A 22,513-nucleotide genomic window follows, 5' to 3' on the forward strand; every position below is an offset into this window, starting at 1 on the left:
TTTATTTTTTATTTTTTGCATCTGTCCCTCCATCACCCCCCCTTTTTCCCGACTTCTATTTTTCCTCATTTCCCCTTTCCCCTCTTCACCTCCTCTCCCGTCTTGCAGTCTTCACTCTCACACTGTTGATACTTTTCATTCTCCAATCCTGTTGCTCTTTGTCTCTATATTTCTTTTCCCCTGCTTCCTTCCTTCCTACTCCTCTTCCTCCTCTGTTCACTGACTTCTTGTTTCTTATTGTCACCCTCCCTCATCTGTGCTCTACTCCTAATCACTATAATCTGCTCATTGTTTCTTTCTTTTACTCTTTTTTACATCCTTCCTTTTTTTCTCCCTCCTTTCCATCTTTCCTTCCTGTCTTCTCATTTTTTTTCCCTGCCTCTGTCCTTCCTGTAGTCTTTTCCATCTCTTTCCCTTCTCCCCATCTTCTTTGTTTTTCCTTTTTAATTATCAAAGAACAAAAAATACATAAGAAATAAGTAATGAAATTAAATACAAACAGAAGCATGGTAGAGGTAGCTATGACAGAGTATTAGGGCCACACTGAGGAAAAAAAGAAATCTGAATATATTACAATTAATATTACAAGAATTAAAAATGTAAAATTCCGAGAGAAAAAAAAAAGGACAGTCAGTGTCAGCTGCTGTTTGTCTGTTTAACTATAGAATGAACTCAGTGTCTTCACAATCTTGTCAATATCCTGATGACGATGATGATGACGATGATGATGATGATGATGAGGCCAAAAGATGAAGTTTCTCCTTATTAGTGAAACCTCTGCTAAAGTAGAACTTCACAGGACGCTCCACGTTCCTCATTTTAAAGCTTCTGATGTTTCCCCTCTAAAACAACATGGAACCTAAAATTCTACAACTTTATTCTCGCAATTTCAGATTTAATTTCCCTCGATGTCGTCCTAATGCTACGTCATAGGTAGCAGACACAGGACAGGTAGGAGGTTTTCCTGCTGCCCCAACACATTTAGAAAAATAACAGACTGGATTCTGGACACAAGTGTGAAAATTAACAGTGACAATATTTCAGAAATGATTCAAGAATAAATAACACACCTGCTAAAAAGTCTCATCTTATATGACCATCTGTTGTTATGTGAGTAGTTCTTAAAGTTAACTTTGCAAAAAACTAAGACAAATACAGAAAAGAAACAAGCGCCAAATGAAAACATTTGAAATTGAAAGACGAGGGGAACGACTGTGCTGAACAAAAAGGAAGTGTGTGTTTTAAACAGAGGAGAGCGAGCAACAGCCAGAAGAGAGGAGGAGGAGGTCCTGGAGGTTAACAAGGCATGCTGGGAGCTATGTGTCATGGCTGACATGACAAGCTTGACCTTGGAGCAGGGCAGAATGTCTCCTCCCTCCCTGTTTTCCCCTCCTCCCCCCATCATCCACCCCTCCTCCACCTCCCTCTCTTCTTTTTCTCCCTCGGCTCTTGTCTCTCTCCATCTTATTCCCCCTGGCCAGGACAGTTGAGTAATAGACCCGGCCAGTGTATGTATGAATGGAAGATGATCCTGGAGAATATGGACACGAGAATTAGCCAAGTACTGCACAGGTTTCTAATGCATTCACTGAGCAATTTATTAGGAACACCTCTACACCTGCTGCATTATCCAATTCAATCATCCAATCAGCCAATCATTTGGCAGCAGAGCAACCAAGCACTAACCTGAGCACTAAAATGAATCCATCCCTGATGAGACAAAAACTGCACTTCCTTTAATGGCCACTTCAAACTTTACAGCAGAAATAAAAATGTTTACAGCCTGGTACAAAAACAGTTTTAGTCTCTATAGCTAGTTTCCTCCTTCATGACAGCTGTTTATACACAGTCACTCACCTCTTTAAATTTTATTAAAGCTTAAAGTTCTGTAGAATTGAGGGCGTGGCCTCTTTGAGTGACAGGTGGGTGAGCGTATGCTTGCAGCAGACCAGCATACATCAAAGTCTCAGCTTCACCCACGCCCCTCCTCTTTGACCATTTTTGGATTAGCTGGGAGTTGGGGGCGGAGTCAGACACTGCCAAGATGGGGACGGTGGAGCAGCTCACTCTGAGCTTCAAAACTGCTCTTCAGAAACATATGGGTGACGTCTTGGAGGCTAAGTCCATCGTTATTTACAATCTACGGGTAGAACTGGAGATATGCAAATCCACAGAAATGATGTGATGCAGTTGTGTCAACATGGAGCAGAGTCTCAGAGTCAAGTCAGTTTTTATCTGTATAGCGTCAGTTCACAACATAAGGTATCTCAAGGCACTTTCCAAATAGAGCAGGTCTACACCTTCAATTTATAATGATATTTACAGAGACCCAACAATTCCCACCAAGAGCAGCACTAGGTGACAGTGGCAAGGAAAGAGAGAGAGATAGAGAGCAAGAGAGAGCACAGAGGAAAAGATCAAGAACATGCAATATAGCAATATTAATAATGGTGATTGTAATGGCAGTAGGAAAATTTCCAACATCTGGTCCGACTGAGACTGTTCAGCTAGCATCGGGAGGCCCCACCCAGTATTAGTATGGTGTTCCTAATAAAGTGCTCAGTGAGCGTTTAATCACTTGTGTGTTTAGTACAATTAGTTCTTTATTTCCGCCGGTTGGATGTTTTGCTTTGTTGTTTGCTCTGTTGTGTTTCATGCCAGTAACGCTCATGTGAACTGCAACTGAACTGAGAGTGAGAAACATCAGTCAGCCTTTTTGTCCAATCACAGCGAAGCATCAGTTATATTTTAATTAAGTCCAATTAAGTTTTTATCACTTTAACATGTGAGATGGATAATCGGCAACCTGGCTTCTGTCAGTGTGTGTGTTTGTGTGTGGTGATCTAAAGCTGTACAAAGTCATTATGCTGTCAGCAGTGTGTGTGAGCAGGTTAATTGGAACATAGAACACAATGTTAACCAGGATAAATCAATGTAATTATACATAGTGTAATTACAGTTTTTTATACACCCCTCCCCACCCCCACATACACCCCCACCTTTTTTGGGCTGTTTTTCGTCGATTTGACGATGGTGTGTGTCTGTGTGTGTGTGTCTGTGTGTGTGTGGGGGGGAGGCATGAGTGTAATTCATTAATTAGGCTGTTTTCTCAGAGATTAGCCCAGCATCAGCTCTGTTACCCTTAGTCGCCTCATTCATTAGCACAGCATCATTCATTAGCCCTGGCCACTAATGAAAAGCCACTTTTAATTGGCAATGGAGAGATAAGGGCTAAATGAAAACACTAAATATAGAGGGTGTGTGCGTGCGTGTGTGTGTGTGTGCGTGCGTGTGTGTGTGTCCATTCATTTCTAGATAACAAGGAGGCCCAATAAACCTTTATTAGCTACTTAACCAGGACAGTTAGCCTGATTATAAAGACCAACACAGAAACCTTGTGTGACACACACACACTATGTCGTCATTACCCTTGTGGTCAGTCTGTTTCCTGTGATGATTCAGGCTGATATTTAGTATTAATTAAAAAGTTTTCGTGTCTCTCTCTCCTCAGCCGGGACAACCACCGAGCCGTCCCCTCCAGCCCCGCCCCCTCCTGAGGCTCAGCCGGTAGAAACCAAGGCTCCCGAGGAAGAAATGGATGTCACTGATGACGACATCACAGCAGGTAGGGACAAAATACAGCATCGACAAAAAAAAGATTCATTAAATGACTAGATTTTGGTTTCTTAAACACATTCAGGAACAACTCCTTGAAATCCAGTGTTTGATGGCAGATATCATATTGGGGAATCCATGTTCATGTCTATATTGGTATAGCTAGGTCTGTCCAGTGATGAGTAGGTGAGGGAAATGTATGTTCACAGCTCAGAGCCTTATATGCTGTGTTAATGAAATGGATTCATAAGTGAAGACTCACTGTTTGTGCTGCTGCATTGAACAGCAGTTTGAGTATCCAGCTCCAGTGCTGTGTAGGGCTCCGTATGACTGTGTCAAGTGGAGACTACTGCTAATACCACAATTTTCAAAGACATTTTATGTTGTCATGTTGACATGAAGGTGCACAAACTACACAGGTAGGGTTCTTTGGGTTACCTGGCTTCGCTGAGATTAACACTGGTTATCCTGGATGATCACTTTCATGACGCTGGTCATCAGCTGGTTCAGTTAATTCTATTTGCCTAAACCACAGACGAGACTGTGGATGTGACAGTTGTGCGCTTTAGTGTGTCTCCCATCCACAGCAGTTCTGCTGTTGATGAATGTATTCAAAATTAAACGTTGCCTCTGAACATAATCCAGCAAGTGACAGTTTAATTGGGGAAACAGTTTGAATATGAATCTGACCTGGATGATCAGATGTGGGATGCCTCCAGAATCCCTAACAAAAAGACGTCTCTCTTCCAAGTGAGGGCATGAATTAATTCATGACTCTATGATCACTTAACGCTAGTGCCGACCGATTAATCTTATTTTCATCATAATCACAATATGAGCATGTGCAATAAACACATTGCAAGAGACTGACTAAAACAAACTAAAAGGAAACTTACATACTGCAGCTTCATTTGCCACAAACTTTTGTAAACTACAGCTACAGCCTGAGACAGCAGCCAAGCCACTCCCCCCCCTCGCAGGAGGACAGAGGAGATGACCCATAGTGACCTCTGTCTGTGTTCTTCATTCAGCTTCGCTCAGCAAAACTGTGTATGCACACTTCAATATTTGTTTATTTATCGCAAGTCATACCGTCCTCACACTGTTGAACAGTGTCAGCGCACATCGCATGTTTTCCTCATATCGTGCAGGCCTACCTAACGCTCCACTGTGACCATCTCGCAAAACAAGAATAAGATGGCATCATTAGGCACAAGGTGAGAGGCCCAGAGGACAACTGCTGCTCTTTCGTGTTGGAAGAAACAAGTTAAGACAATTTTAGCATCAAAATGTCTTAAAGCAACTTCTGTTCACAATTTACCTTAAAGTTGCTGTGAAATGTTTGATGGTGTTCGTGGTGTAAAATTCAGGGATTCTTTTCCCCAGTGATCTGTGGAGCCTCATCTGGTTTGATATGAGAAACACTGAAAACTCATTTATCATTTATGTGCTGCAGAATTCAGGTGTTTTGCTCTGGTGACTCTGAATGTAGGTTAATCTTGGTGTGTGTGTGTGTGTGTGTGTGTGATTGTGTGTGTGTGTTAATCAGAGCCCCCACAAACCCATGTGCACTGCCAGTGTTGTGTGACCGGCATGGTGTTAAAAGCAGTTTGGTGTTTAGTGTGCACACATGCTCTCCTTCTCTCTCACACACAGTAAGGTGAGAAATGATTCTCTCCAGGAAACTTTGACACCTGCAGTACAGGTAGAAGACACACACACACTTTTCTGCTCCATTTGTCTTTTGTCACATTTCCCTGAATGTTTAACTGTGACAGACACACAGAGACAGGTAGATCAGTGTGGTACATCTCCTCTAGTGGCAGTGAGGACACTCAGACAAAGCAGTACATTACTATTTACTACTGATCACAGTGTAATAGCTGGATAATTTACACATGAAGTTATAGTGATTAATGGTACTTACCTTCCTCCTGCAGCACCTGATCATCATCGTTTCATTAAACATGATAAATTCAAAAATTACAGACAAATAAAATTAGAATGAACGCATTTTTCTAAAGGGTAAATTTACATTATTTCAGCTCTGAAAATGCACAGAAAATGGCTCTAACACGCTCTCACTGTCTCTTCCACCCATCTTCTTTCTTCCTCCCTCCATCCTTCTCTCAGACCAGTCAATATCGCAGACGTGTGTGACAATTTATCATTTCTCACAGCTCATTTTTCTCTTATTGACAGCAGTGTTTTTTCATTCAGTCTCTGCAGTATTAAATCTGTTAGCAGACGCCTCGAACACAGAGCAGCCTCTGAATCCTTTCTGCTGTGGAGGAAAAAAAAACATGTTGAGTTTTAAAACTTTCCCCACCATCCTTCCTTCTTTCCTTTGTCTCTCTGTTTTGAGAACTTCTCTTGTGATAAATCCAGTAAAAATCATTAATGAGAATGTGTTGTGTTGGGAAACCCATGTGAACCTATATGAGTCTGTCAGGTGACAGAGAAACAGCTGATCACATGTAATATGTGATAGTACCAAGCAGGTTAAAGGTCTTTCCTTTAACATGGTGCATGATGAAACAGGAAGACGTTACGTTTTTGTCTCTGCTCTGCCCTGTTCTTTGAAAGCTGCTTGGATTTGTAGCCATATTCTAATTGGTTGATTTGTAGCTCTTTTCTGATTGGTTAGTTGGTTTGCAGCTCTATTCATTTTGTTTGGTTGGTTTGCAGTTGTATTCTGATTGGTTAGTTGATTGGTAGCTGTATTGTGATTGGTTGATTTGTAGCTGCGTTCTGATTGGTTAGTTGGTTTGCAGCTCTATTCATTTTGTTTGGTTGGTTTGCAGTTGTATTCTGATTGGTTAGTTAATTTCTAACTGTATTCTAATTGGTTGAATTCGAGCAGTATTCTAATGGTTTCCAGCTGCATTCTGACTGGTTGATTTCTAGCCGTATTCTGATTGGTTAATTTGTAACCGTATTCAAATCGGTCGACTTGTATCTCTTTTTTGATTGGTTATTTAATTTGCAGCTCTTATCTGATTGGTTAGTTGATTTGCTGCCCTATTCTAACTAGTTGGTTGGTTTGTAGCTGTATTCTGATTGGTCGATTTGGGATATCTCAGTAACACCTTTAGGGAACTTCTTCAAATTTGGCACAAACATTCACTTGGACTCAAGGATGAACTGATTAGATTTTGGTGGTTAAAAGTCAAAGGTCAAGGTCACTGTGACCTCACAAAACTCGATTTTGATCTTGTGAATGCGATATCTCTGGAACTCATCAAGTGGACCTTTAAACTAGTTTGAGTGGCTCAGGCATACAGCCGTGAAAGCAGTAATTCTAGTTTCTCTCTATTTAATGAGAAAGAGAATTATTTTACAACAGTACCTTTTATAGTAGATTTCTTTTATAATAGCCATTGTTTTACAATGACATATTATAGGGATATGTTTAATAACACATTTAGGGCAATTAGGAATCATTAAGGAATCTGTTGGCTTTATTATTGATGAATATATTGAATGTTTTTTTTTAGGTATGAATTAATTGTTTCGCTTATAAGATGTTAGGAAATTGTGAAAGTGCCTGTCCTGAAGTCCAGTCCACAACCTAAAGATTACACATGATATAAATGGAAAAAAAGAGCAAAGCTTAAAATTGGAGAAGGTGGAACCACAATGGAATGATTGACATGTTGATTGATCATTGACTTAAAGTATTTATGGATTATTAAAAATTGTAATATCATAATCATGCAGGATATCTGGGTAAAGAAGTCTTACCAAGTGAATACTGCCAATCCAATTTAAGTTTTCTCTTACTGAAATTAGTGAGTGCTAACATAATTCGATTAAATTGATAAGTCGATTGAAAGAGAGCTAACAGTTAACTTTCTTAATTGAATAATCCTAAGAAGTCATTTCTAAAGACAAAATATGAAACATTCTCTGGTTTCAGCTTCTCAGATATGTAAGTAAAATATAGACATTTTATAGACAAAAGAATAGGGAGACAAAGGACACAGTCAGACCAACATGTCAGAGTGTGATGTCTCACATCTAAGTGAGTTGTTTCCCTGAGCTCATCAGGTCATCACCATTCAGCTCTATTAAACGATTGTTTGAGATTTTTTTTTTTTTTAATCCTCACTCCTCCATACACCAAGAAAAAAGGAGGGAAAAGGTGAAGAATTAATGGGAAGGGGGAGGAAACAAAGGAGGGAAGAAAAGAGGAAAGAACAGGGGAAAAAAGAGATGAGAAGAGGGGACAAAGGAAGAGAGACAGATGTCGACAACCACAGAATCACTAGGTTGCTGCAGGCTGTTACCACGGCGATAGACTCATCACCTCAGTCTACTGTCTCCCCTGTCTGACTCACTCGCTCACTCGCTCGCTCACTCACTCACTCACTCGCTCACTCACTCACGTGTGTGTGTGTGTGTGTGTGTGTGTGTGTGTGTGTGCGCGCACTGTAATTATGTCCCTGGCAGTGTCAGGGGATGTCATTAGGATGTGCAGCCCTCCTCCTCACATACACCCCCCCCAATGTCACACACACGCACACACGTACACACACACGCGCACACACACGCGCACACACACGCGCACACACACACACACACACACACACACACACACACTTCCTTCAGTTCAGTTCATTGAATCTCTATTGACATAATATTTTTGTGGTAAAATTAGTTGTGTTGCCAAAGCATCTCAACAAAATAAAGTAAATAATATTTACTGTGTAGTGTCAACATACATGAAAGTGAAGATACATGAAAATCACAAATAAACAAAATGATAAAACAACTGGTGAACTTTGGTAAAAAGAGAATAAACAACATGAGACAGTTTTGTGTGTATTAGACTTGATTTTATTTATTTTATTTTGAAAAATTTTATATTTAAAGGTAATTCATACCCTAACAACTATAGCACTCAAATGCTGTAATGCGGACAATAAGAAAAGGTGAATTAGATAATAAACAGCAATCACAAAGGCCAGTCATGCTGACTCCAATCTGCATATTCTCAAATATGAAACACACGAGACTTGGTATAAACCTCGTCTACGGCTGGACCGTGTATGAGTATGAACTGTGGGCTTAGGGCTACGCCTCGTGTTACAGGCACTCGGACAGTCACCCAGCCGCCCCGGCTTCCTGGCTTCTTGAGTGCTGCAGTGAAGCAGAGTTGTGCTTCCAATTCACTGAGCCTCGGCTCCATTACAGCCAAAAACTGCATTTATTACATGTGCACTTATCACTAAAGGAGGCAGAGGACATAATTATATATATCACAAATGTTTAATAAATACCAGTGTGGCAATCTCATTGGCTGCCGTACATGCCCAAGCCATAACAGAACCACCACCATGTTTGACTTTTTGTATGTCTGTGTGAAGTGCAGCCTTGCGTTTCTTTTGTGAGACTTACCAGCTGTTTGCATCTTGTTCTGAATCCTCTGAGGTCATGAAGGAACATGTCCGCCTACATCTTGGAGAGCATTGTTGACTTGCTGTGCATTCATGAAGAGGTTTTTCTCCACCATGCAACTGATTTTTGCTCTTTTTCAATCTTAATGGCAACTGTCAACTCTGAGCCATGTGTAAACTGACAGTCAAATGACACACAGCTGCCCGAGAAACATTTAGTAGCCAGGTATCTAATTATTTTGAATGCTTGCAATTTGGACGCTATGTGTTAAAAGTGATCTTACCCATTGTTCTTCAAATAATGACGTGAACCTGCTGAAAGTAAAGCTGAGACTTAGCACTTCAATGTAGAATTCATTATTTAATTTCAAATTGAGTGAGCTGGCGCACAGAGCCTGAAGAACAAAAAATTCAAAACTGTAAAAAAAAAAAAACAAACAAAAAAAAAACATCCATTAAAATACAAAAGTTTGTTAGAATAAATATAATTGCGCAAAATAATATGGTTTATTTTAATATATTTTTCTATTTTTTATTTTATTTTTTATTTTTTGGACAGTTAGAGATGTTTTATTTATTCATATGGCATGGACTGTATATCATGACTTGTTTTAACAGCCAACTGGTTATTATTAATTCACTAATTAATATTCAGTTGAAATTTGAGGTGTCTCTCAATCACACCAAGTATTGAAACTAAAACTGTGTTAACAGTCTACTAACTGCTCAAGTGCTTTATAAAGTAAAGTGGTCAAACCCTCTGGTTACAGTCTCTCAAATGCATCGACTGAATGCTTTTCAATGTCAGCTGAATCAGCGGAGGTTTTTTGGTGTTTGTATCATTCACTTGTGCTTTCGGCTGTTATTCAGACAATAATACCACTGGTAGCTGCAGTGTACTCCAGTTCAACACAAAATATCTGTAAAATGTCATTAAAATCTGATCATATCAGCGTGGAACAGTAATGTGGTTCCACACCAGAGGGAAGACTGCCTCCACTAACTGAGAGAGTATCTCGTCTCCGCCTCTGATGGAGAGGGTGACCGCAGGGAGGTCAAAGGTCCCTGCCGGACACAGCCCCACCACCCCTCCTCCTTCACTGAATCACACACACACATTTTCTCTGTGCTGGCGGGCATTTTGTCTTCTGAAGCATTCAGGATGGTGCAGACATGATCAGCTGATTGATTCCAGCCAACAAGATGTGAAATTAAACTAAAGATGGATAACTGTAGCTTTTAAAAAAAAAAAAAAAATGTTTTTAAATTTAAAGATGGTTGATCTTTGTATTCACAGTACAAACTAAGACATTAAGACATTATGATTTTCTCACAAAGAAAACATTCAATGAAATGAAGATGTAGTAATTACACATAACAGTCCGTACAAGCTTTATTATTTTTTATTTCATATCAATTCCTCATAATGAAGGAAAGTAGACATAAAAGAAACAAACAAAAATGAAGACAAGAAGGAGGGATTTCTTCTTCTTCGTCTCCTTCTCTTTTTCACCTGTCTCTCTCTCCCTCTTACTTCTTCCTCATCCCTCTCTCAGTGGTTGTGCACAGCAGCACAGATAGAGGTCAGACGTCAAAGGTCAGGCTGACCCTCACCTCTTGGTGTCATTAGCCCCGTTGTGATTTGGTTAGCTGAAATGCTAGCCTCCCCTGTTAATCTAATATCAGAGCCTGGAGGTCGTTTGGGTCAGATCACATTTCTCCTCAGAACAGATTGAACTTATGGAGAGATAAATGTTCGGAGCTGCGACTCTGTGTGCTCTGATTGTGTCTCTGCTGTTTTACACAGCGAGGGACCCAGCTGGTGTATGGAGAAATTATTGTATTACAGACAGGAGTGAAGTTATTGTCAAATATAATGAATGTGCAGGAATGCATTTCTGTGGCAATGGCAATATCAAAGATGGTTAGGAGGTTGCACTGTATAGTTTGGTCTGATACAGTGAAGTACAGTATGGTATATTATACTGGTATAATATACTATAATATGGTATAGTCTAGTATAGAATAGTAAAGTATGGCATGGAATAGTATGTTGTTGTGTAATATGTAATGGTATAGTATAGTAGTGTGCAATAAAATTGTATATTTTGATATGGTATGGTGCAATATATCATCATAGCATTGTATAGTAAAGTATTGCGTAGCATAGTATATCTCATCATAGTATAGTATAGTATAGTATTGCATAGCGTAGTATAGAATAGTATACCATAGAATACCATACTACAGTATAGTATAGTAGTGTGCAATACAATGTGTTATAATAGAGTATATTGTGGCATGGTATGTTGTAATATAGCATAGCAAAGTATAATATAGCCAACCCAACTTCTCCAGTTTGCATCAAAAATGGTAAAAGACGTGTGCCTACCACAGACAGTTACACTGTGATACTTTGACTTTGTTATTATTTGTATTGATAGATAGTTTATTTATCCCCTAGGGGAAATTTCATGTTTCATTTGTCATCAAATTGTTGAGCCAGGTATTGTCCTGAGAAAAGTTATGAAGCCCTTCGGGTTAAAAACAGTCAACCAGCACCCAGAATGCATGCATGTATGAACCTCCCCACACTGGTCAGTAAGAAAATTAAAAAATCTAAAGAAAAAAAACATCTTCAAAAATATTCTTAGACACTGAACCGATGGGTGCATGACACAAGGTGAGCTGGGTGCTGTTAAGATGTCCATATCCATATTAATGATGGAACATCAAGGCACAAATGAACTCACAATTTAATATCTGATGTTGTCACAACTCCTATGGACAATTTAAAGTCTCAAATTCAGAACAAACAGACAGACAGAGACGGACACAGACAGACAGACAGAAGGAGACAGACAGACACAGACAGATAGACAGACAGACAGACAGACAGAGACAGACACACACAGACAGACAGACAGACGGTAAAACCATGTAGTGTTTTAATGTGGAGTTTTCAGGCCTGTGGGCAGATTCAGATGTTAATACTGGTCACATTGATCAGGATGAAGCTCAGTTTTCACCTCAGAGACTCTGATCCTCTACTCACCACACACTCATAAAACAGAAAACACACACTCTAATCGGCTTAAATGGAAATGAGATAATGGGACAAAGCCAGAGAGAGAGAAGGAATTCTGACTAATCAGATGATCTACCCTGACCCACATAATTTAAATATTTGTGTCATTTTTTACATGTGTAGTCTCTTCAGGCTACTTACCCTCCCTCCCTTATTTCCATTCAGGTATTGGGTCAGATGTAAATAGTCTTTCACCGAATGGTTTCAAGATCAGTGAGCAAAGCAAATTTCAAGGACAAACTGAAACAAACAGGGCCCTTGAAGTCTTTGTGAATCTGAAGTGAGAAGTCCTCATTTTATTTGAAGCAAAGGACCAACCTCCATCAGTGTCTCTGTCCTGTCTATAGTTTCACTTTCTCTCTTGTCCCTACTTTCTTCTTTTGTGTTTCTTCTCCTTCACTGTCAGCAGTGACTCATTTCAGGAAAATATTGAGTTCAGATATTCTCAGGCAATTTGTCTTTTCACCGCACAGATCTGCTCGTTGTATCTAATCAGGTCAGATTAACTGTCAGACATCTTGAATTGATCTGATACTTAAGACTCCACACAACAAACTATAAATCTGTCATCAAGCTTTTTTTCTCATTTCTCAGCAATCAAACAGCTAAGCAGCTCTCACTAAATAAGAATCTGAGTCATTTTCATATAGAAAATGAATATGTAACATAACAGTGATTAGATTTTTTTTTTCTTTTTTCAAGTAAGAAGACAACAGAGACCTAAGAACAAACTGCAGACTGTTACCACTTTAAACATCCAGTTGAAAACATTTTGAATTTGGATTTTGATTTAAATAAATGTAGAACCACTAGAAATAACTGAATAGCACACTTGGCACTGCTAGTGGTCAAAATCTCCACAGGATACCCTCAACCCTTAACCAAAACCACTATAGCCCCTTTTCCAAAGACCCGCTAACATCGGGCTTATCATCAGCATTCACATTGGTATTATCGGCTCCCGGTCCAGTCGGCATTGATGTAAACACAACACCGGGGTGAACTCGCTAATTTTCACCTCTTTTCCCACTGTGACGTCTTTCAGAGCACAAACCCTGCAGACACACCTGTCACTTGTCCAGCACGGTGCTGATAAACCAGAAACACAGCAGCTACACTGCACAGGAATGAAAGAATGAGCTGCAGCCCCGAAATAAGTTTTAAAAACACACAGGCACAGACATGACAGATCTGTTTTACCAGTTAGCACGGCGGCTAGCAGCAGCAGCTCACTCTCTCTCCACTTTGTCTGTGTGTGTGCTCTGTAAGTGCATGTGATGAAATCACTCCTTGCAGTTGTGTGTGTCCTCAGTCCGAACAAAAAGACAAACTCGACTGACAGTGGAGAAGGGTTTTAAAAAACCAGCTAATTTTGGTGGAAAAGGGTACATCCTGTTTTTCAACAGCAGTTGGGCCATGAGATGTGAACCAAAGTCCTCAGTTAAGCACATCCAACGATCCACTCTGACCACCTGCCTGCAACTTCAGTGTGATACGAGAACTTAACACTATTACAAAAAGTAACAATTACATTTCCTCCAAAACCTTTTAGTAGTATTTCCATGCAGGTTTTAGGAGATACAGTTACACATTGAAATAGTTTGGGAAAAATGTTTGAATTTCTTTAACCAACCCGGAATTGCTGAACAATTATTCCACAGATTTATTAATCCACTCTTCTTAGTTTTAGTCTTTTCCATGAAACAGTTTGATAAACAAAATGTTATGTAATTATTTGATATCAATAACTTTGTTTTGTCTCCTTGATATATATAATATCTGAGTTTTGGCTTTATTGCCTGTAACTTAAAATACGGATCAGTTTGCTGTGAGTGGTTTCATTGTGTTGGCTGGAAACCTCCAGTTGTAATGAGAAAAACTTGATATCGGCCTAAGTTACAAAAATGGCATTTAAGCTTCATAAAAAAAACATAAAGTAAAAATATGAACATGTCAGAATACACTTGACATTTAAAGAACATTTAAAGAACCAAAATTCAGACATCCAAGAAATGGCAGTGAAAGCTTTTGTAATGTGTACGTTTTTCACTGCTGTAGTTGTATTGTGTATTGATGCATTGATATAATGGAGTCAGAACTTGACCCGGTTGGATTTACATAAATATTTTAATCGTACAATAACATGATTTTATCTTTTTATTTGTCCATTATAAGCCGCCATATAGCTTACCCCCCAGCCCACCCCCCCACCCACCCTCTTTCTCTCCCTGTGTTGGATGGGAAGATAATTTTCTTTTCCCTCTCACTCTTAAGTTGTGGTGCTTTTCATTTGGTGTTGAGTTGAAATCTAATTTTGTCAGATGGCTTTGATTCTCATGTGAGCGAGGAAAGCGTGACTAAGCTGTGGCGCCTGTAATAAAAATAATTCCTTCTTTATGAAGAAGCGTTGTGATGGAGGTCATCCACTGTCTCTGCATTAGGGAAATTAACATCCAGAGCCATTTCTCAGACCTGCTCCATTAACAGCGTGAATGTGACAGCCTCAGAGTGGCGAAAACACTGGCTGCAAATTAAACTGCAAAACAAACGCACAATTGATAATGCTGGATAAAAACAATAAGGCCTCAGGCTTTCAATAGATTGCCAATCTGTGCTTTCATAGTGTATTAGTGAATTATGAAATGGAGCGACGTTAATGTGACTTGAGTTGAAGTCACTGTAGAAAGCTCCTCCTTCATCTCTCCTCCATTGCTACTGTATTCAAGCCTATTAGGTAAATCAGGCTACATTTGACTTACATAAATACATTTGTCAGTATGAAGGAAGAGAGTGTGACGAATGGGCATCCGGCACAGAGCTACAAGTGATTCATTTTGTAGAAAAGGGCGGTGCTACCAAACTGCTACCACAAAGTAAAGGTACCACAGAGTGGCGACAGCCCGTCAGGAGAACTGGGACATTTCCCAGAGGCCTGAGAGGGTCGTTTTAACCAGAGATGATGATGAGTGGACAGACCCCTTCTATCACCTCGTGTGTGTGTGAGGCTCCTCCGCTGAACTGCCGTGTGTTCAAACCATTGCTGCTGTGGCGCTGCTCTATCTGCTGGCCAGCCCTGTCTTTCTACACTGAGTTTGCCTTTGGTAATGACCATCAATAATAATAATAATAATCCAGCGTTGCTGAGTGGTAGGAAAAGTGAAGAGTTCAGAAGGGAGTCGTGTGATTTTTGTTTACCCTCGTTCAGAGAGAGAGAGAGAGAGAGAGAGAGAGAGAGAGAGAGAGAGAGAGAGAGCCCACTGGGAAACTACTGTCTTTCACCTAATGTTTTTTTAACTTAATGACACAATATGAATATATATCAATATTTAAATATTTCTGCTACTACATGGTGCACATGTAGCCTCCATTCTCTCATGTAATAATTGCAAAAACGGTAAACTGAATAAATAAATAACAATAATAATGATAATTAAGAATGCCGCAGTCACGTTTCTTTGCCACCGATACCAATCATGAATGAGTGGCCTGTCGCACAGCGGCGCAGTGAACATGGTGGGAGGCGGGTCTACACTACACCGCACACAGTGCTTCTCTCAGCCGCTGACACCAGAGTATTAACCACACGTGATCCGTGACTAGAAGCATTTATGCCGATCAAGTATTTTTAATGAGAAAAACGGCCGATAATGATCGCGGCTTATCAATCAGGGCATCCCTAATAATGATATAATTTATTATTAAACACATTTATCATATTTATTGGTTAGCAACAAATCTTTGTATTTTGTAATTTGGGTAATTTTCCTCCCAGACGAACATAGTGGCCAAACTTGGCTGATACCTGTAACCACAACAACAACAACAGGATAAGCCAACAACATCAGCAGTCTGATGGTTTGTGAGGGTGGCCTGGGATGGAGTCAAATCCCCTGCCTGAATTGTTGTTTCAGTCTGCCCCTGGTACCCCCACCCTAACCCTCCACAACTGCTCCTCTAGAAACCACTGCGATGTGGAGGAGGCTGACAGATGACAGATGCAGCTGAAGTTGTGAGTTTTGCCATTTGCTGATATTGACACAACATTACTGTACAAATACCAAAGAATACAAAATAAATGATCTTAACCTAATCTTCATTTATTAATCTTAACGTTTCAGTTCAAATCAGTGTAAATATAGCCTAGGAAATGTAGAGGCTAATTGAAACAACCTCTGTGGTTTGAAAAGCCTTTTAAAGTTCCACTCACATCAGAGAGTAGCACAATGAAACTCAGCTTCATGTCCTGGTGAAATATGAAGCTTCAGTAAATCCATACACAGACTTTTTCGGGGGGGAGAAAAATCTAATTATCAGCAAGTGTAAAGCCTCTGTTCATTTTTGTTTACATGTATTTGTTGGTATTGAGTTGTGGTGATATAGCTGTATATTTAAGAACCCCACAGTCCACAAAGCAGCGTTGTTGTCAAACTGTCTATTAAGACATGTACTTATTATGTAGTCAGTTTTATCTATTAATTATTATATTTCAACTCCAAATTTGATCTTCCAAAAGGAAATATAGCGGATTTCAAAACTCTGCAGACAAGAGAATAAAATGAATAAAATCTGCCTTTGGACTACACTCATATTTTGTTGACAGAGAATCTCAGAACTGGCCCTAAAATGTTCACAGTGACTTTTCCTATCAGATGTGTGAATGTTCTGAGTGAATGTGAGGGAAACCCCGAGCAGGAGCTGCCTGACCAACCATCAGCAGAGATGTGAAATCAACAGGATGTGACTGAAGGACGAGTGAGGGCAGCAGCTTGTTTGTGTCTGGTCTCCTTCTCCTACAAACTTATATTCAGTTTGTTTGTGGTATCTCATGCGGACGCCCCTCTGACCCCCCCACCCACCCCTCTCCCGTACTGTCTTAATTGAAGCGTTGTGTTTCCAGTGAGCGCAGATAGCTCCTCTGTCTGTGTCTTAAGATGGTAAAATACACTTAACCTTCAGATGGACTGTGGCTGGTTGGAAGGGCAGCGACCGTTTCAGGACTCAAATCTTTTTTCTCTATCAACTTAATTGTGTTTTCAATTATTTCCCCAGATTTTCTGTCTCTTGACATTTGCTGTAAGGACAGTGTTTACCCTCTCCTCCCCCTCCTCCCTCCCACCTCCTCCCCCCTCACTCTTTTGTTTTATACAACTTGTCTTCATCCAGAGACATGGGAAGGCTTTTCTTTGGCTTCCCTCAGAGTTGCATTAGTTTTTTACTGCCTGTTTTTGAGTCTTTGTTTATTCAGTTTTTACCTTTCCGCCTAAATCTCTTTTCTCACAGCGCTTTGCTATCTGTCGTTCACGTTCTCCTGCTCCCTGCATCGTTCTCACATCAGTTTCCTGCTGGTATTGATCCCTTCCCTCAGTCCCTGGTGATCAGGTTTTACCAGTCTCCCATTGATTACCAATGGAGGCAGAGCTGAGGTGCATGATGGGAACTGGTAGGGTTGCAGCATTAGAGGAATGGGAAGGTTGTTGGTTTGATTTCCTCTGGAGTTACATGTAATAAGATGTTTCACCGTTTACATGTAAACATTATGTTTATATTATGACTATATTTCCAGGGCATAATAATGCAATAATTATAATTCCTATTTATAGTAATTGATAATTATTGGTTATTAAATTTCAAAAGAATTATATTGTATTGTCATCAGATTATTTAATATTAATATTTTATATTAAAATTCACCTTTTCAAACTCTTAAATGTTTGTCAACATAAAATAAATTAAAATGGTTATAAATGCTTAATAAGGGAACTTAAATGAATGTCTTATTCTTTATGGAGATTACCTCAGTTTCATTTTATGCATTTTGGAAAACTAAAAGAAGGGGAAAAATTAATTACAAATTAAAAACATATCAAAAGATAATGAAGAATTTCTAAATTCATTTTTTGTTGCACATTGCATCCAGTAAGGAGGCCTCATTATTGTTTGAAAATGAAAAGAAATTATATTAAATTAATTAATGACGTTGAATGTTTTGTTCTCTTATTCTGTACATGTTAGTTTGGGTTGTAAGGTCATTTTGTTAATATAGTCCAGTTGAGAAACCATTTGTGTTTAGTTGATCCAGCCGTGATGAAGACAGTGTGGACAGACAGAGGACTTCAGTCTAATCTGTATTTGTATTTCTATTTGTCTGAATTGTCACTAAACTAAATGAGCAGCTTTTATTATCTGGATGACAGCAGCTTGATCTGAATGTGAAGTTAATTGGCAGAGCTGAGCCTGTGTGTGCTGCTCTATTGATCCCTGCTTCAAACAAAGAAATCAGCTCTGCTCCTCTTCTTTCTTTCTTTCTTTCTTTCCTCCTTCAGCATATCCTCCTTTAGGTCCCTTTTTTCATCCCTTTATTTTCCCTTTCCCTCCTATTTATCCTTCTTTTTGTTTCCTTCGGATGGCTTTTGTTCTCCCATCATACCTGTTGTCCCTTCTTCCCTTTTCTAATTGTTTCCATCCTCCCTCCTTATCTAGCTTCCAGTCATGTCTTTCCTCTCCTTCTCCCTCAGCCATCCTTCCCTCCATTTCATTCATTCTTTAATTTTATCCTTTCTATCCCTCCCTCATACCAACATCCCACCCTCATCATTCTGTCACTGGAAGTTGTCATGTTATAAATAAAAAATAATCATAAGCAAACTCATTCTTAAACCAAACATTAACATAGAAATATAAAAACAACTGAAAGAGGAGGAAGAATCACATTAATGAAGATTTCACTGATATACAGTGGCAAGAAAAAGTATGTGAATCTTTTTCTGCATTAATTGTTCATAAAATGTGATGTTAGCTTCATATAAGTCACAAGTACAAACAATTATACGCTTTTGTGTCTTTATTGAAGCATTCACAGTGCTGGTGGAAAAAGTAAATCAACTGGATTTAATAACTAGTCGAGGCTCCTTTGGAATCAATAACCTCTAAACCAGCATCTGAACAGAGCTGCACAATGTTCAGGACGTTTGGACCATTCTTCCTGATAGAGCTGCTTCAGCTCAGACACAGCATCTCCACTGGCTTCAGATCCGCTCTCTGACCTCAGTCCACAGCATCTCCACTGGCTTCAGATCCGCTCTCTGACCTCAGTCCACTGCATCTCCACTGGCTTCAGATCCGCTTTCTGACCTCAGTCCACAGCATCTCCACTGGCTTCAGATCCACTCTCTGACCTCAGTCCACAGTATCTCCACTGGCTTCAGATCCGCTCTCTGACCTCAGTCCACAGCATCTCCACTGGCTTCAGATCCGCTCTCTGACCTCAGTCCACAGCATCTCCACTGGCTTCAGATCCGCTCTCTGACCTCAGTCCACAGCATCTCCACTGGCTTCAGATCCGCTCTCTGACTGGACCCCTCCAGAAGGTGGACTTTCTTTTGTTTGAAGTCAGTCTGTAGTGGATTTACCTCCTTGTTTATGGTCCTTGTCCAGCTGCACCAGCAGCTTCTACTGAGCTTCAGCTGGTGGACTGTCCCCCGACATTATCCTGTGAGACACATTGATAAAATACACTTTCCTCTCCATGATATGGAGCTGTCCATGTCCAGAGGCAGCAAATCAGCCCCAAACCATGATGCTCCCTCCACTGGACTTCACTGTTGGATAATGTTTTCATGTTGGTCTGCAGTGACCTTTTTTACACCAGACACCGTGCTGCATGTTCCTCTCTGTTGACCAGCTGCAACGATTCCTTAAAGCCTTTAGCTGCTGCTCTGGCCTTCTCTTTTACCGCACTGTGCTGTAGCCACCTCTGGGGAGAGTAGCCACAGAGCTAACATGTCTCCACTTATAGACAGTTTGTTTAACTGTAGGACCGATGTAGATCTAAACTCTTATCTGACTCTCTAACACTTTCACTAACTCTCTAACTGATTTCATTTAAAGGACTTCAGGTTCACAAACTCCAGGCTTCAGTCTGTTAATGCCATCAGCTGAGGGCTTCACATACATTATGTTATTAGTCGAAGCAGATTTGTTCATTATTGTAAGTTACATGAAGATCTGATCATATTTTAGGACAAATTATACATAAATGTTGTTAAAGGAACTAAAACTGTAAACTTTTTCCTGCCACATATGTGCTTGACACCTCTTTCTCAGACTTTTGGACACAACTATATATAAATATACATATAATAGAACTTTTTCTTAAAGGTGAAAGAGCTCTTTCTCTTTCTGCTTTTCCCCTCTTTTTTTTATAATTTCATATTTTACAGTGATTACATGGACTCCACAGGTTGTTGCATTACACCATCCTGCCCCTTTATTATAGATTCCTTCCTTGATGGATAATGTCATTTCAGTCAGAAAGCCTTTTTATCCCGATTCATTTTTGGTTTTTATGAAGATTCAGCCGAGCAGAGGGGAGCTCGTCCATCCCCCTCTTTAGTTTATTGGGTTATGTTTGGGAGTAGGTTGGCCAACAAATAGGATTTAGATACAATGTTATTATAATAGATCTGCCGGTCATGAACGAAGCAGATCAATAGGCTTCAAAAATCAATCAGTTCATCCACACGAGCTGAGAGGCAGCAGGTACACAGACAGGAAGTGATGCTACCTGCCGACTGACCGCCGAAAACCTCACATCTCAATTTTTTCACTTTATAAAAGAATTCCAAGATGCTTCAGCAGTGAAATATTTACATCAGTGAGATCAGAAAAAACTAAAACTTGACTTCTTACATGTCACTCTGCTCATTTATAGTTTATAACAACAGTAACCAGATGTGTGTGGCAGCTGGTTTTCTCATCTTTGTTTCTTCATGCGAGAATTCAGGTGTTTTTCACTCATGGTATCATCATATCTTTATCTATTCCGACAATGGGTCATGCTAACTTTGTTCCCTACACCTCTGGATGACTGGAAATGCAACATATATATATCAGGGCAAGCAGTGTAAGCCTCAGTGCCTCCGACAGCCAGGAGCCATTATGTTTTCAGGTTGTCCATCCGTCCCATTCTCGTGAACACGATATCTCAGTAATACCTTCAGGAAACTTCTTCAAATTTGCCAGCAACATTTACTTGGACTCGAGGATGAACAGATTAGATTTTGGTGGTCAAAGGTTAAAGATCAAGGTCACAGTGACCTCACAAATTTAAGTTTTTGGCCATAACCCAAGAATTTATATGCTAATTATGATAGACAACACTTCTGGCCATTATTTAATAATGTAACTCAGGAAGGAGAGATTGTGACCGTATCACCTGCGACTTGGCTGGTCGGTTGAGTTATACAACCAGAAGCCAATAATTCTATATTCATGTTATTTTTTTTACAAAGTAATTTCAAACACTTGTCTCTGAGTCTGAAAGTAAACACAGAAGTTACCCCCCAGGACTAACTGTTGCAGATAACTGCAGCGGGAGCTACTTACTGGGCAACTAGTTCCCAACCCAAAGTAGCTGCGTATTAATCTGCAAAGATAACTAGAGACGATCTTCAGTGGGATCACACCAGCCACAGTCATGGGTTGGAACGTCACCCGTCTTCAAACTCAGCCTCCGTTGTGATCTCAGCAACACACCTGTAAAGTTTTGTCACTGTATCCACAGACTTTTAGACGTTTAAACACCTGCCAACATAGTTCTAACCGCATCTTTGCTAGTTCCTGATGATACACACACACACACACACACACTGTTTCTGTTTTAGGGCTTTTAATCATTAGCATGACCACTGGTCAGAATGGCCACAGTTCTGGGAATGAGAATACTGGAATTTTCCTTGAAGTTCATCTAAGTTCAGGTTTCCTGTAAAACAATAAGTGGGGGAACACAATGAAGTCATAACTTGTTAAACAGAAAACAAAAAAAGAACAGCAACTCCTGAACCTCCTAAAAACCTTAAAACAAAACCATCCATGTAAGTTGATGGTAAAATTGTTGGTCAGTGGTAGCTTAACAAGTCAACTAGAAACACATTGTAAACTGCTGTATTGTTAAAGCTCTAACCAGAGTTAAAATTTCATTCACTTGACAGAGACCTACTTTTTGATTGCTGTTCAATTATATTATATTTATTCCCCAGAAACCGTGCAGGGGAGGAGCCATTCCTTTTCAAGGGTTAAAGCAGCCTGTATGTCGTCTTATAGCCTTATAGACAAAACCCAGGGCAAACGCATTCCAGCGAGCACCCACTGATGCTCGTTATGCTATTTGCTGTGACGACGAGTGCGTCTGCCTCTTCATCGCCTCCTCTCTTCTAGTAAATGGTTTACAACAGCTGGACTGTCACACACTGTTTAAGGAGAATTTAGTGAGTAAATCTAACACAGGCCGTGAAGATGGGTGGCCCAAAACAGGAATATGAAAAGTGAGGCAGACTCGTATCTAGTGGAAATTACAACCTTGCCTCGTGTTGTTATCGCACCTCAACAGTTGGAGTTTGAGTCTGATTCAAGG

The 22,513-nt window shown here is 39.9% G+C and overlaps 1 protein-coding gene across 3 annotated transcripts in view; it reads left to right on the plus strand.

Moving 5' to 3' along the window:
• The window catches only part of LOC130186261 (WD repeat-containing protein 7), a 119,659-nt gene that overhangs the window by 56,829 nt on the left and 40,317 nt on the right, over positions 1 to 22,513 (plus strand). For all 3 annotated transcript variants that reach the window (XM_056403184.1, XM_056403186.1, XM_056403185.1), the window contains one exon: positions 3,512 to 3,625. In XM_056403184.1, the coding sequence (XP_056259159.1) occupies positions 3,512 to 3,625 (114 nt within the window). The remainder of the gene's footprint in view (positions 1 to 3,511; positions 3,626 to 22,513) is intronic.

Source organism: Seriola aureovittata, chromosome 18, assembly GCF_021018895.1.
Source record: "Seriola aureovittata isolate HTS-2021-v1 ecotype China chromosome 18, ASM2101889v1, whole genome shotgun sequence".
In the NCBI taxonomy this organism is placed as follows: Eukaryota; Metazoa; Chordata; class Actinopteri; order Carangiformes; family Carangidae; genus Seriola; species Seriola aureovittata.